Source organism: Chaetodon trifascialis, chromosome 19, assembly GCF_039877785.1.
Source record: "Chaetodon trifascialis isolate fChaTrf1 chromosome 19, fChaTrf1.hap1, whole genome shotgun sequence".
NCBI lineage: Eukaryota > Metazoa > Chordata > Actinopteri > Chaetodontiformes > Chaetodontidae > Chaetodon > Chaetodon trifascialis.
This window is the reverse complement of record NC_092074.1, coordinates 9,924,698-9,940,564: the sequence shown is the minus strand read 5'-3', so window position 1 is coordinate 9,940,564 and position 15,867 is coordinate 9,924,698. Positions and strand designations below refer to the sequence as shown.

General features: G+C 43.1%; 1 protein-coding gene across 2 annotated transcripts in view; it reads left to right on the top strand.

Annotated features, from left to right (window-relative positions):
• Nucleotides 1-15,536, top strand: part of LOC139347938 (MAM domain-containing glycosylphosphatidylinositol anchor protein 2-like) — a 164,360-nt gene extending 148,824 nt beyond the window's left edge. For both annotated transcript variants that reach the window (XM_070987815.1, XM_070987814.1), the window contains exons 14-18: nucleotides 1,493-1,648; nucleotides 4,215-4,376; nucleotides 10,054-10,184; nucleotides 10,773-10,869; nucleotides 12,022-15,536. In XM_070987815.1, the coding sequence (XP_070843916.1) occupies nucleotides 1,493-1,648; nucleotides 4,215-4,376; nucleotides 10,054-10,184; nucleotides 10,773-10,869; nucleotides 12,022-12,110 (635 nt within the window). In that variant the 3' untranslated portion in view covers nucleotides 12,111-15,536. The remainder of the gene's footprint in view (nucleotides 1-1,492; nucleotides 1,649-4,214; nucleotides 4,377-10,053; nucleotides 10,185-10,772; nucleotides 10,870-12,021) is intronic.
• Nucleotides 15,537-15,867: the final 331 nt, after the last annotated feature.

Sequence of the window (15,867 nt, the reverse complement as noted above, 5' to 3'; positions counted from 1 at the left end):
ATGCCTGTGAGGAGAAGAGTCAAGAGTGCCTGCAACCCGGCCTCTTCCTCCGCTCTCCCACTCCACCACTTCTTTCTCTCCTCTGCTCTCACTTTCTATCTCTTTGGCAGCATCACTGCCCTCTTCCTCCCCTCGGTCCATCCACCCACACTCTACCTCAGTCTATGTTACCTCCATTACCTGAGTAAAAGCTGCAGATTCTGCTCCTCTCAAGGTCACCACTCCAAACTGCTCCCAGCCATGTTTTAATAAATCAATGAATATTTATCAGAACACATGCCTGCATCCTGAATCGAAATTCTCTTTTTCTACTATCTCTTTGAGGACACTTCTCAGCAGCATGTTTGTTTGTTTGTTGCATTAAATGGAGGTTTTGACACGGCTGATCCTGCTGCTACCCCTTCATTAAACCGAGTGCTTTAGTTCCACACACAGCAGAGTTCCAGCTGTTCATTAGTATATTCACTGTTAGACATTCCCCTACGTGTGACCCATTATAACCTTGTGCAAGACTTACAATTACTTTTATTTTTTTCATAAAGGGTGACGAAACCTATAGTTTCATTCCCTCCCTGCACACTCCACTGCTTTAAAAATTGCAGTCAAAGGGGCATGGAGAGCAATGGAGGAGAGGGGGGGGTGGCGGTACCTGCACACCCACTATAGAGAAGATGGAGAAGGAGGGAGGCGGTGTCCATTTCAAAAACTGATTACACAGAGTCCGAGTAGTGAGACACTACAAAACATCCAAGGACAATCAACTCATTTTTACTTTCAATCATGAAAAGGAGAGTTGTTCAGAATCATTAGCAGTTCACCAGATTCACTTTTTATGCACCTAATGCTGCTTGTGCAATGTCAAACAGAGCAGAGAGAACCATTAAGACCTTTAAAGAAATATCACGATTTAGTCTTTCCACCCTCTTTCACATGAGATTTATATTTTAATATTATTTACTAAAGCAGTGTGTGTGGGAGTGTGTTTATTGAATGCAATTCTCCATGCCTCAGTAGTGGGCTGTCATGGTATAGCTTCTAATAACCAGTTCTGATGCACACACACACACACACACACACACACACACACACACACACACACACACACACACACACACACACACACACACATTGCCATTGGGTGTTTTCAGGGTGCAGCACTCTCTCTGCCGAGACTTTCTGAAGTGAACCTAACTGTTCAGTTCACAAACAGTTCTCAGGGAAAAGTCAAACGCATTCACTGACGTCTCCACCACAGTCAGCGAGAGGTCACATCTTAATTTAGAAATTCTGTTCACTGGATCGTATGGTGTAATTAGGACTTTGCTGTTGTATACCCCCCTGAGACACACACACACTCCAGGAAATCTCATAAATATACAGTGGGTGTCACACTGCACACATACTGTACTGTATCTTCTAGGCAGTGTGGAGCTTCTCGCTCTTTTATAATGAAGTGAATTTAAGAGCCGTGTTCTGCTCTGTCGCTCTCCAGGAGAGTTCCACTGCAGCTTCGAGGAGGAGCCCATCTGCATGTTCACCCAGGACAAGAATGATGATTTTGATTGGACGCGGCACAGTGCTGCTACCCGAGATACAAAGTATACACCCAACACTGGGCCCAGTGGTGACCGCAGCGGCTCCAAGCAGGGTAAGTCAAACATGAGCATGCTCAGTCAGCTGGCTTATTACCTAGCATCACTTCCAAAGCCAAGCAGCTTATTATTAGCTTACAGTATTTATAGTGACAGATTACATTTAAACAGCCTTGTACATCCACTGTGTAGTATTTCCACACTGTGTGGGAGCCGGTCCTCCATGCTACTGTGTCAAGAGTGGAGGGTAGCGTTAGCAAAACACTATGCAAAATATTAACTTGCCAAACTCCTCAGTCAGATCTCATCCTTTAAACCTTTTCTCTTGCAAAATTGATCATTTAAAATGGTAGAAAATAGGAATAATAAAGGATAAATCAAACCTTTCTATAGTTGATCTAAGTGTATTTTCCTGTTAGTTGTGATAGTAGTAATAGGCTTAAAACATAAAAATGATCTGCTGTGAATATTTCCTGTCTGATATGGATTTTCCACTTTGTTCTTCCTCATTCAAAGATCAACATTCTATGAATATGCAAATTCGACATTACAGCCTTCATGACATGTCAGAACCACAGACAGAATCAGTAGAAGAGAGCGAGAGTCTCTCTGTGTAACACCTGTTCACAGTGTTCCTCTGTACCGCTGGACGGCACATGCTGTAATGGCTTCAGCTCCCCGCGATACTGAACAAGTATATGTATATAGAGAGAGCAGATACAACTAATATACAATACAACCAACCTCAACGCTCACTAACCAGTGAGTTGTGCATTTTCATTTCCCTGCTGGGGATTTATGTACAAAGCTGAGCAATCACATTGCAAAATGATGCATCAATATGAACAAAAAGACAGTTGTTGTAAGTGCAAGCGATTGTTTTTGCCAGATGTCAGTGCTGCCCTGACAACCCTGCACCTGCTCATCGGATTGGAAAAAAGGTGGTTGAATGCGCACATTTAAATGGACACCACTCTGTTATTTCTTATGTAATCCATGCATGAATACATGAATTCCCCCCAGTGCACAGGCAAACTGTGATTATCATGTTACTGCTAAATTACATGTGGAGATTGGCACACGAGCGAATTGTACTTTTTGTACAATATTTGCAAGCATCCCACTAAAACTTCCAGTTCTTTGAAATGTTAAAATAAGTTGGAAAGACTCGTGTTCCCAACTGCATAATGGATGATTTCAGCTGTTCTCATTGTGTCACCAAGGGCTTGATGCAGCACAATCTAACAATGAGCAGCCCTCATCATTTGTTTTCAAGATAATCTTGTAACTGAGTCTCTGTTGCCTTCTGCTGGTACCGACACCAGAGAGATCTGTGCAGTATTTAGTAGTCAGTGTGTTAGTTGCATATGCTGGTATTCCATATTCAAGAATTTAATAAATAAAGAATTACCAAAATTGGATTTGTTGGACCCCATCAGAGGTATCTGTGGTTGAATATACTGTAAGTGCCCATTATGGTGTCGCGGCACCAGCAGCAGCTGAAGCAGTAAATAATGCATCGACTTTAATCACCTAATGGTTTCAAACATCCAGCATTTCATTACCAGCCCCATTCCTCTTTGCGTATAATTATCTAATATGAGATTCAACTGAGGGAGATATTCCATTTGGCTGGAGGGGCGTGGAGCCGCTCACCATACCTTTCAGTGCCTGTGGCAGGGCAGAGATTGGCTTCAGATTATGTGGCTCAGACACAATCAGAGGGCTGTTTGACTCACTGCTGTCACCTCTGCTGTCCATGACTGAGGGAGCATAAATGTAACCCCATTGTTATCGCCTCGATTTTCCCCCGGTTATAGCTATTAGTAAAAGGAGAACTGTCCTTTGTAGAAAGCCCTGCACCTTATCTCTGATATGGAACGTTTCATTTCCATCGCGCTATCACAGACTGGCCAAAAAAGCAACTGAGCATGACGAGGAGGTCTCACTTTTTCACGGTCTTTACGATGACAAATAATTTGTTAGTGTATCAGTAAGCAGTCAGAAAGTAGTTGTGGGATGCTGAACACTGCCTGGTAGAAGCTCTCATATTTTTCAAAGTACATCCACTGCCATGACTTTGTCTTTTGTCCTGAGGATATCCACAAGACTTATCTAGATAATATACTGTATGCAGTGCACTGCACACATGAGTATTAAGCGGTAGATCATCAGCATCATCATCATCAGTTCCAAATAAACCTCATGTAAGCTAAACGTATTTGGAAGGGAAATTGAAAAAAATATACAAACTGTTTAACCTTCCTTTAAAGTGAGTGCACACTAATGTGCAGTGATGGATTATTACCAATTCAGGGTGCAGTCACCTTCAGTTTTACCTTTAAAGTGCTTGTTTATAATATAGTCAGCTGTTCGTTTTCCTTGACTTGGCGAGTACAATGTTAACAAAACTGATATAAATGATGGCCAAAACGAATAAAGCAGAATGTCGCTCTTCCTGATAAAGTACATTTCAGCATTAAGTTGAGAAAAGGAAGGAGCAACCTCCAGAATCTGAACCGTATATTAAGATGATTAGCCTGCTGGTAAATCTTTACTTGTAATAGCCTCCTGTGTATATACGTGTATGTCAATGTTTTCGATGTGTCCCTGTGTTTCAAGGTTTCTACATGTACATTGAGACATCAAGACCACGAAAGGAAGGGGACCAAGCACGGCTTGTAAGTCCCTTTTTCAACGTAGCACCTAAAAACCCTTACGGCATCACCAACCCACCTGCCTACTGCTTCGGCTTCTTCTACCACATGTATGGAAAACACATAGGTAAGACGCGTTCCTCATAGGCTTCATCGTACCCAGTCTGTGTAACAAATGTCTGTGTTGCTCTTGGATTTAATCTGCTGTATATCAACTGCTGAAAAGATCATCTTAATTTAATTCATAGCAAATTGATGAAGAACAGAATAATGACCCTCGTTCTTTAAAGAATCTGTCACTGTTCCGTGCGTTTGGTTGCTTAAGCAGCAAAAGCAACTTCAAGCGGAACTCAACTGCTTTGGCAATCCACTGCTAAATGAAGGGGATGCATTCCTATCTGTGCACAACTAAATAGCAATCAATGAGGAAACACCAAACGAATTCCACGGACCAAAAAAAGAGTCCGTCATCAAGCGTCTGTGGGACATCACACTGGCTTTGAAACAGAAATTGAGAGCTGAGACTCTTGCTGTCCGCTACCTACGTGTGAAACAGTCGTCACGCTGAGACAAAAAAGAACGGGTGCGCTTTATCCTGTAAGCAACAGAATTTTAGTCATTTCCAGAGCGCTTGTCCCCGTGGTGGGTGCGCGGGGAGTTTTGTGCTTTCATGCTAAAATTTTGTAAGTGCAGCTGTCAGATGTTTCAAGCAAAAGAAATCTTGTTTTTTGCATCAAACCCCTTCAGAGGTGTGTGAACAAATCCTGGGCATTAGCTCTTACATTCCTCTCTGAATGTAGATAACAACCTTGAATGGCCCATTTGAAGATGGCAGAGCGACTGAAGGAGCACTCTGTGGCTTACGTCTGACTCTTAGGCTTCCTTCACCAGGGACCCAATCAGCCAACCACAACACTCCTGCCCTGAGTGTATGCTGTTTGCGTGTTTGTGCCTTTGGGAGTGTTGAGCAAAATTGAATTTCTAGCACAAAAAATGGCAGGCTTACACATTTGTTGAAGTCCTGGAGTGACAGCTTCTCTGTCTCAGCTTCACCCCTTATCATTAGCTGCTGCACAGATCCATAAGGCAAGTGAGGGGCACCTCCGGGTGGGGGTGCAGGGTCATCCTTGTATCACTGGGGTTGGATGCTATTCAGGCATGAGAGCAGTTTGTTAGATGGCAAGCTGGTGTTGAGCTCTTAAAGCACTCTGGCAACCATTTAAAATAAGAGCAAAGAAGTCAGTCAGTACTTTATTAAAAAGGCTTTAACGAGGTTTCTCAGATTTGTCTGGTTTACTTGTCCTATTTTCAAGACCATGGAGGGAGCTTCAAATATAGGATCTCCACTGTGATTCAAACTTGTTTAATATGTGTCTTGTTAAAAAAGAATATGTCAATATGTCTCAGTAAGCTTCCACAACCCTGTCAGCATTTCAGGCGACCCAAAGGTTTAGGAGCTCTTTATCTTCGATCTCCACATATTAGTGGACCCAAGCCACTTGAAGGCCTCCCAAACCAGAGCAGCTCCCTCACTGCCCTCTGCGGTTGTAATCGTGCATGAGGACTCCAGCGTTGGTGCATTTGGAACCGGTCAACCACTCATCAGCTGTCCATTCACCAATGTTTGTTGGGTCACTGCGCCATTGTGTGTCATATTTTGGACTGGTTCTCACTTTTTAAAGCCCAAGCCACCAGATGTGTCCCACTTTTATCCACCATGGGCACCTCTTGTAGAAACATAAGTGTCTTGTGTAATGGACCATCACCTTTGACATTTATACCTTAAAAAAGCCCAGCGACTCTACAGTTTTGGCAACGGTAATGTGGCATCCATGATCACGGCTGGTTCAAAGTCTGTCAGATTACACTTTGAGCCCATTCTCAGTGATCCGTTCACGTGCAAGGCAAAGTGTGGACATAGATTACGAGCACAGCAGCCTTGATGCACCGTTTGTGTGACATTTGAGGCTGACAAGCATACATTGCTCTCTGCCAGAGTCTGTTTGTAACTGAAACTTTCAAATCCTACACAAAGGAGCTTTAAAGCCTTTGAAAACTTAAGTTCAAATCTTAAGTTTCTTTCAATAACAACAAAATATTTATGACAAATTGAGCAGCAATCAAAGTTAAAGTTTTTTATAAAGAGTTTATCAGTCAAACATTCAGCCAATCTCCTTCATCAGGACTGTGTTGGTGTGGTTTGATCAGATTTGACTGACAGTGAACAAACAACCCACCAACTGTCATGAGACTCTGATACAAATATTGCTCAGTCCTGATTGGTGCATGAAAGTACATGACATCACCTTCTCAACTGTGGCCTACCCACTTCTAACCAGTGAGAAAAGCACGGAAATCTTTCATGTGAAATAAGCAACACAGTTCAAACAGATTATTTGTGCTCATGTGGGACCTTGTGGCTCTTAATGAGAAGCTGATTGATAAAATAGGTTTTCAGGCCTTTGAGAAAGGAAATTAGAGTGACACCTGATAAAAAGAGAGGGCATCACAAAAATAAACATCCAGTTAAATAAAAATATATTTCAGTCGACGGACAGCAAATAAAAAGAAGACAAAAACTGAGCAGCAGACAATGAAGACAGAAAAGGAGAGCTAGTGAATAAACTCCAAAGAGGGGACGGGGAGTTGCGGTTTTGTGCTCATTAAACTTGAACTTGACGTTCAATAAACTGTGAAATCACTACAGGCTGGCAACTGCACTCTTCTCTCTTTTGACGAGATGTTTACAGCGAGCGTTTGGCAGCATTTACCTCAGTATTCTAGTGAGACATTGGTGGTATCAGCGCCATCTCCACCCTCCACCTGCTCCGCTCTGAGCTTCTGCTAGACCTGCTACTCTGACTCCAACCCACTCTGCTGTCTCTCTTCGGCTTTCTCTCTTTTCGGAGTGCACTGACTTGTGCTAACTCCGAATCGCATCTCCAACTTTTTTATTTCCCTTTGAGGTTTGTTAAATGACTCTTATTTGGATTAATGATAGAAATTTAAGAGCTGGAGTTAAACTGCTGCCTAAATAAGTGTTTAAATTATTTTATTTCTTCATCAACAAGCCTTTTCATGCAGCATCACATTTGTTTTCTACACATTTGACGATTGACCGCCACCCGGTGAGCTCTCCTGGTTATTCGGTGTAATCCACAAATGTCACTGTGAATTCTTTCAGTGGATTTTTATGAGTAACCAGAACAACAATTTGATTGAGAAATGTACATTTTCACATTTTCACAAAGATATTATTATTTGATATTTTGGGTGAACTGATCCTTTAAGCGTAACACTGAGTTGACGACAGGACTCCATAGGGCCTGAAGTTTAGCCAGGCTACTTTTCAGCTGTCCTCAGTGGAAAGACCAAGCAGACGTGTCCAGGTGGGGGGGCCGGACCAAACATCTGGAGAGGCGGAGGCAAGGGAGGTGGAGAGAGTATAAGGATAGAGGTGTCGGAGGGCGACTCAGCGGGGAGATGAGAGCTCCTCCGGCTCCCTGCCGAGGTTGAGTAGGCCGTGACATTTCCAATTTGCTCAAATTGATCGCCAGCCAGACCCTCTCTTCCCTGCCCTCCCCGTCTGTGGTGAAGCCCATGCCCAGACTGTGGCGTGTTATGATGAATGGGCTAAATGTCAAGGACTTGAAACCCAGCTCAGATCCTCCATAGCTACGCTCCATTTAGTATTCTGCCTCTCCGGCCATGAGACAAATTCACCCCTTAGCTCAGGAATGTTGGTTTGTGGTATTTTCCATCGCAGAGGAGTGAATGCTTATGACAAATGGTCCAAATAATGGACTGCATATTCACGTAAATTGTGTATTTTCTCTTATCGCAGAAAAGTTAGCCGTTTTATTTAGTTAAAGGCTTTTTTCGTATTTAGAGCTGTGACTCACAAAGCCGTCAGATGTGTTCCAGCTCCGTCTTGAAGTCTTGGGAGTTTGATGCTCTTTGGGACTGTGCTGCTGAGGTGAGTCACACAGCCGAGTTGTGGCACGGTAGCGCTGAAGGCCAGAATCAGTCGATAAGGAGTTTCGCCTACACACTGATGGGAACAGTGGCACGGGCTCAAAGAAACTCCTCCGTAGTTAGCTGGCGGGGGATACCTGAGACAAGGTCACACTTAATTACTGAAGCGCACATCAAAGTTTGCCTTTGGAGCCCGTGTCGCATTTGTTTATAGGATTAAGTCTCCAGCAAAGCACACCAAGCAAGTCTGTTTTAAGCCTGACCTTCTGTGAAGCAATGGAGTCATCCTTTCATTAGCAAGGAGGGTGGTACTGCACCTCAATCCCCCTTCTCTCTTGTACTCACTACATAATTGAAAAATTTCCAGGAGCTATTTCTCGCTTTTCACCAGACGCACATCCTTCTCTTCTCAGATCTTTTTAAATTTCACAAGTGTCTGCCACAGGTATTCCTTTAAAAAAATACTCCAAAGAATATACAGAATATGCCTTTGCTCAGGATGTGATGACACTGACATAACCACCTACATCGCAATGAGTTCAAAGAAAATGTGAGCCAGCCTGCTCAGCAAGAATCCTCCTACATCCTGAACACTTCAACGAGAGATGAAACCACGGGTCATGTTCGGCACACAAGCTCATCTCTCACTGGAGATTGTGCTGTCGTGTGGGGAAAGTGTATACGGTGCTGATGGGAGAAGATCAACAGGGACGTAGAGCATTTCCTCACAGGCGTCATGTCTTTTCGAAGGGGGCTACACGGTAATGAGGCACCTCGCTGAGGCTAAGGGATGCTTCAGAAAGCGAGGTTGCTGTCGGAGTCGCTGCTGTTGTTGCTCGCCAGTTGTGTTGACGCAAAGGTGCTGCTTTCCATACGTGTGAAATTCACTTGACTTCAGAGCAGTGGTCCTGCTGGGCTTCACTGTGGTGTCAATGCTAACCTGATTTGGGTCTTTGGATGCTGCTCTCTCTCTCTCTCTCTCTCTCTCTCTCTCTCTCTCTCTCTCTCTCTCTCTTTGTCTTTCTCTCTCTCTCTCTCTCTCTCTCTCTCTCTCTCTCTCTCTCTCTCTCTGTCTTCCTGCATGAAGCAGAAAAAAACTAACACAATCGGTGTGTTTGGAGAGGAGGGTAAAGTGGTTGCACTCGGTGTCATCATCTGACAGTTTTATATCAAAGCCCAGGGCCAGACAAGAGGTCTCACTGAGGGGAGTCTTCAATTCAGACCTGGTATATAGTCTATTCTGTCTCGATAAGAGCCAGTATTTCTATATTATTGTAAGGGTTATATATGAATTCAGTTGAAATGGATCTGTCATATTGCATTTCTGAACATAGAGGTGGCTTCAACGGTGTCGTCCAGTAGTTTCACCTGTGCAGAACGCCAGATAAGAGAGGAAGCCTTCCTGAGCGAGGAACTGCTCTCCACAGTGAAAGTGTTTACACTCACCAAAAATTCTCATCACACATTGCCCATTAGTGATAATTAATTTGGATTAATGTGAGCGAGAGAATAATTTTTCAAGGCTTGCAGAACCCCAACTTAATAAATGTATCAGTTCATATGACCTGAGTTTAACCTTTGCTACCGCTCGGCTGTGCTTTGAATGCAGAGGAATACATTCATTTGAAATGCAGGAGGCGGAACTGAATACGGAGCTTAAAAGTCCAGATCCAGTTTCAATGCAGACCCCCACTATGGGTGGCTGTGCAGTAGCCCATACTATAACACCGTGTAAGATTATCTAATTATTATTGAGCTTTTTGCCAATTTATATTGTACTGTGTGTGTGCGTCGACCTCTGTGTGTAACCATCTCTCTTCCTCATGCAGGAACACTGAACGCCTTTCTAAAACAAAAGGGCCAAACCACCTCCGAGGGCCCCGTGTGGTCACTAAGTGGTAACCAAGGTGAGCGCTGGAAGCAAGCCAAAGTAAGCATCCATCCGACAGCATCCTTCCAGGTGAGACCAAAAAATTTAATCTATCCAGTACGCAGCGGCTTTCCCCTTGTTGCCCTCTATTTTCTTCTCTGACTGTGTTTGTATGGTGAAGTATTTGTTTCCTTGGGGGCTGCATATTGATGTAGCACTTCACAAGCCTGGATATTAAGCAGAGAAGTGGACAGGATCCATAGACAGTGTTTGCTGGTGGGAAAGCAATATTGCTCACGCTTTGCCATCAGGAAGCCTAATCTGAGTGAGTAGTGAATATAGAACTGCAGTATCCTCCATCATTTTTACGGCTGCAGTTGAGAAAGTAATTATAATTTCAGCTGCACTTCTGTCTCTTTATTTTTTATTTTTTTCCCGGTTCCCACTCTTACGTCTAACTGTTCTAACACCACAAGCATTCCCTGTTCTTTCACTTTTGTGACATTAAAAGCTGAAACAAACACTTGCCACCTGCTGCTACTTTTTATAAGTGGCAATTTGACAAAATTGCATTGTGTGCTTACTTTTTTCTTACAGCAGTGCTAATTTTCTTGTTTTTGTGCTCTGTCAAGGCTGAGCATATAATAAGACAACTTGTAATTTTCTCTCTCTCTGTAGGTGGTACTGGAAGGTATCCGGGGACCAGGGATCGAGGGAGACATCGCCATCGATGATGTCACACTGGAGGAAGGGGAGTGTCGAGACCCACCGCCCAGTGAGTACAGCAGCGCCACATTCCCTCCTCCTCCTCCGTCCCCTCTGGTGTCCCTCTTAACCGAGCTCCAGGTTCTAGCTCTACATCGCTGGACAAGGTTGAGATTTACGAGAGGGGATCTAATCTTAGACGGTTGCCAGCATTGAGCGGCCGCCTCATGGGGAAAACATGGTTGCCGTAGCAACAGTGTTGTAATCACATCACATAGCCACGCTGGCTGAGCGGAGCACTGTAATTGCGCTGCAGGGACAAACAGAAGGTAAAAACAAAAAACAGGACACAGAAAATGGCCTGCAATTGACAAGGTGATATTTGTGGGCAGGTAAACGCTGTTCATTTGATTTAATTCCTGCTATTCGTGTCTGGAGGAACATTATTCCCACAACCTCACCAAACTTAGACATCCCTTTAATATACCATCGATGAATCACGGTAGTCTAGTGTCATTTTCATGTCATTAGTGGAAAATAATCAGGCATTCATGAAGAGAATCTGTGATCTTGGTCTGCGAGATGTATTCTAGTTATTACTGCAAGATTATTCATTTGGATCCATTATGACTCAGAGTGACAACATGAATTCATGTTAATGTTACAAGAGTGGTCACCCAAGCTGGGGACACATGACACGGTTCTGTCTCACTTGGTTGATGATTATTTGGGACGTAAGAGGGAACAAAACAAATAATCAAATGTTTGGGAATACGATTATCCGCTTTGTTTCTGACGGTTACATGAGAAGATCAATAACGCTCTCATGTCTCTCTGTAAAGTATGAAACTGTACCTGCAGACAGTGAGCTTACCTTAGCTTAAAGCAGGGGGAAACAGCTCACCTGGATCAGTCTCAGGGTAACAAAATCTGCCTGCCAGCACCCATAAGATCACCTGTTAACTCTTTATATTGTGTTTGTTGAATTTGTACAGAAATCAAAGTGTAAATCTTTTCTTCAGTCTTCTCATTTATATCTCCACAAGAGCGTGAACAAGCGTATTTCCCAGAATGGAGAACTATTCCTTCAAACAAACTTGGCTCATTATGTGTCCGTATGTTCTCTATTTGTGCCTGGAGGTATGCTTGCGTAGTTCATTGGAGGATAATAAATCAACAGCTACCATTACTTTTTTCATTTCTTTCACTTCTTCCTATGTAGATCTCAGCGCCAAGGCTCCGTCCACGTCCTCCCATATATGGCTGCTATGCGTCACCTTGGTGATGACCCTCCTGGAAGGTCAGAGGTGACCCTTCTCTCCGTCATCTCAGAGGCGAATATTCAGACCCACCGTCTGTGAACTATACCCTCGGCATCAAATCACCAAAGATTCATGCATCCTGAAAGCAGCAGGGGACCCCTGACGGACCGCGGAGGGACCGAAATTCATGAACGAGAGAAAAAAAAAGTGATAAAAAAGTTTCACAAAAAGTAATAAAGAAGATGCGCTAATTTTTTAAAGAGACCTCTTTTACAGAAAACACCCCTCGGTGCAGGACTCGGGCTAACTTTACGAGCACAAAGACAGGTGGGCAGTGACTAAGCCTGGACTTTGGCGAGAGAATTCACAAGCGTCGAGGGAGGACAGTTTGTAAAGCACAAGAACAATTTTATGAAGTTCTGAAAATATCTTTGAAGGCGGCGGAATAAAGACACTGCTGACTTTTTGAAGAGGAAATAACATTTCCATGCTTACAAATACATGGAATCAGACCTTTCTCTGTGTATCTTTATCTTCATCGTCTTGCACCAGATGCCAATCACCGACACGTGTTTTTCACTCTAGCCCAGCCTCACGTCACACCTTGGCATTTCTTTATCTGCTTGGTGCTGTACTGTAGAAAAACAAGGACTCTGGCAACATTTTGTTCTGTCTGCTTTCTCCCCCTGTAGCTGCCTATGTATCTTTTTAACACTGTGCTCACGAGTCTTAGTGGCCAACCGACGGTATGGTGGCAGAACGAACAAAAATGCAGAAGAATCAGCGGAGATGTAGGCAGCTGGACGGGGGGGCAGGGAGAAGTTCAAGCCTAGGAGCTGAACGAGGGGGAGGCGGAGCAGAGAGGAGGCGCGCTGAGGAGAGGAAGAGCGGAGGGAGAGGAGGAACGGGCAGAGAGTAGAGAAAGGTCCGATGAGTGAGGCCTGACTCGAATATTCAGTCAGCGGTCTGCCTGTGGAACAGAAGCCACTTTACTTTCTGCCATGAAACAAAGTGCCTTCAGATTACAAACCGAGTCGTGAGCCTGCGTGTTAATCAACATCGGACACATCTCTGTTCATGTTTCCTCTGATGGGCTATTTTCTACATGTTTCTTTTGCCCCACAAGTGCTGATGGGAGGGCATGCGTGTTCGGAGGGAGTATGGGGGCTGTGCTACACCCGGACTGAACTCCTCATGGGACAGTTGTGTGTGTGTGTGTGTGTGTGTGTGTGTCTGTCTGTCTGTGTGCGTGTGTGTGTGTGCATGCGCCTAAGCCTATGCCTATGCCTACGCGCAGATTAATGTGAGGGCAGCCGACCAGGCAGTGCTGGCAGACCAGGTTTGGAAACAGTTTGGAGAAAACAGTGGAAAGAGTGACAGTGAGGCTCTGGATCTTTTTTTTTTAAATTGCAGAAAGACAGTTTAAGATCATACAAGAGGATAAAGACACTTCGTCGAATGAATACCCCCCTCTCCTCCCGTGATTCTCCTTCCCTGCGGGCGAGCATTTTTTAACAAAAGAAAAGAACAACTGCTGAATCAAACGATGTGCTGTACAGGGAGGAGAGTAGGAACTTTGGGACTGCAGGCTCTTCATTTAGGGTGATATGCCTCGCCCCTATCCTCCACCATTTATATGGAACAATATGAGAATAAAAGATAATAATGACCATAATAATAGTCATGATATTTTATTACTCTAGCGAGAATGTTTCTCTGCTTTTACACAAACTGTGAAGATTGACTGTGGAAGATCTACCTGAGACCATAACCTTAACCAGCGGGGTTTTTAAAAAATGTATTGTAAAAAAGAGAAAATAAGAAAATGAAAAATTCCGTTCATTGTTGGTTATGACAAATGTTTTGAGGACTTGTGTCTTGTTTCTTATTTTTTTCTGTTGAAGATGACTTAACTTCCTTTCTCTTCTTGTTGTCTCCCTTTGCATTGCTTAAGTATCAAAGCTGACGGAAGCATTAAGAAGTAAACCAATTTGGTAACTGTATAACTTGTAAATGTTAAAGAAGCTCTATTCAAAGGTTTATGATAAATGTTTTATGTTGGAGTACAGGAAGCACAACATACAGTTTAAGGTCTCAACATATAAAATCCATTTTATATTTCTCTGCACATACGTGACCTACTCCCACTGGCTTTTCAACACTCTGAAACAAGTCCACGTTTAACAGCAAGCTGGTCATTTTTTACACGTGACATTCATATTTATAGTGCAACCAGAACACAAAGGGAACCCAGTCAGGAGTAGAAATGAAAGCCTCATGAATGCAGACTGGGTGAAGGTTCGGTTTGGTGTTGTGGTTGTTCAGCATATGTAGCCTCTTCAGTGGAAACCTGGGTTGGTCTGAGCGGGTCATGTGAACATAAAGCGGTGTACAATAGGTGTGATAAGAAACTGATACATGTATAGAAGATAAATAATGCTACGCAAAACAGAGCAGAATGACGAGCATTTCAGGGCATCCTTACATTATCATTATGTTCTGTATGATGTTGCTACAGAGACATAATCACAACTATTATCTGCTATCCATTCCTTGCTTTCTTTCATTTCTATGTTTCTATTCCAATGAGGCCCAGATCATAATGAATGTAAATGGAGTTCTGTTGGGAGTTCTTTTCTTACAGTCTTACTAGATGTAACGTTTTACTAAAACATGTTTTTTGTGAGTGCTTTTGATGATGAGAACTTTCAGACTTGCATAGGTTGTCTTGGACACATCAAGAACATGAAGTTCGCCTGACTTTAACACAGACTTTGACACGATTTCCAAAAATATAAGCTCAGATAAAATATCCATTAGCGAGTCACTATACCCTCCTGTGGTATAGTCGGGAAAGAAAAGTGCCAAAGTGCCCCTGCAGTCATCACTGTTACTAAGTATGAATATGAGTTCCTTAAGATGTTTTGGTCATTGTTCCTTTGACACCCTGAGCACCTGGTCAGTTCATGACAAGAATGCAAAATCCTCATGTAATACTAAATACACCTCCAAGTACACGAGTGACTACAAATTGCAGCTGGGTTTGAATGACAAAACACCTTTGGTATGAAAACTTTTAAAGTAATAGATCAGATTTTGGGCTTTCTTGCTGGAAGCTTAGCCTAAAGGTTGAACTCAGGGGCAAACACACTCCTGTATGAACGTAATAAAATCTGCTCACCAGCTCCTCTAAAGCTCACTAATTAATACTTTCTCTTTTGTTTATTTAATTCATACAGAAACCCCAAAAATGAAAATGACAAGTTTGATGGGGGTTGCCACAGTGAGCTTAATATAGAGATATAACATGCTCATTAGAAACCTTTAGAGGTGCTGAATGGGGATTTTGTTAGCTTCAGATCAGGCTAGCTGTTTCCCCCTGTTTCAGTTCTCTATGCTAAGCTAAGCTAAGCTAACTGCCTTCTGGACGTAGGCTTATATTTGCCGTACAGTCATGTGAGTTGTATCTCTCAGCAAAAAAAAAAAAAAAAAAAAAAACCCCGCCTACTCCCAGAAAATGTCCAAGTATTGCTTTTTAATAATGGCCTGCACTTGAAAAACTCTTCCTGTATATTCCCTCTAAGTTGCCATACTGTGAAATTTGTTTGTGTCTGTTGGAATTATATCCGTATTAGCCCTTCAAACTACGGCAGACTTGATTTTTCCCCGACTTCGGTGGTGTATATTATTAAATTCTGGGTAAATTCATACGTATCTGCAAAAAAATTCATGTGTGAAGGAAATACTGTCTAATTTTCCACGAAGCTGCGTCTGACATCGGACAGAAAAATGAATCGTTGTTTGTT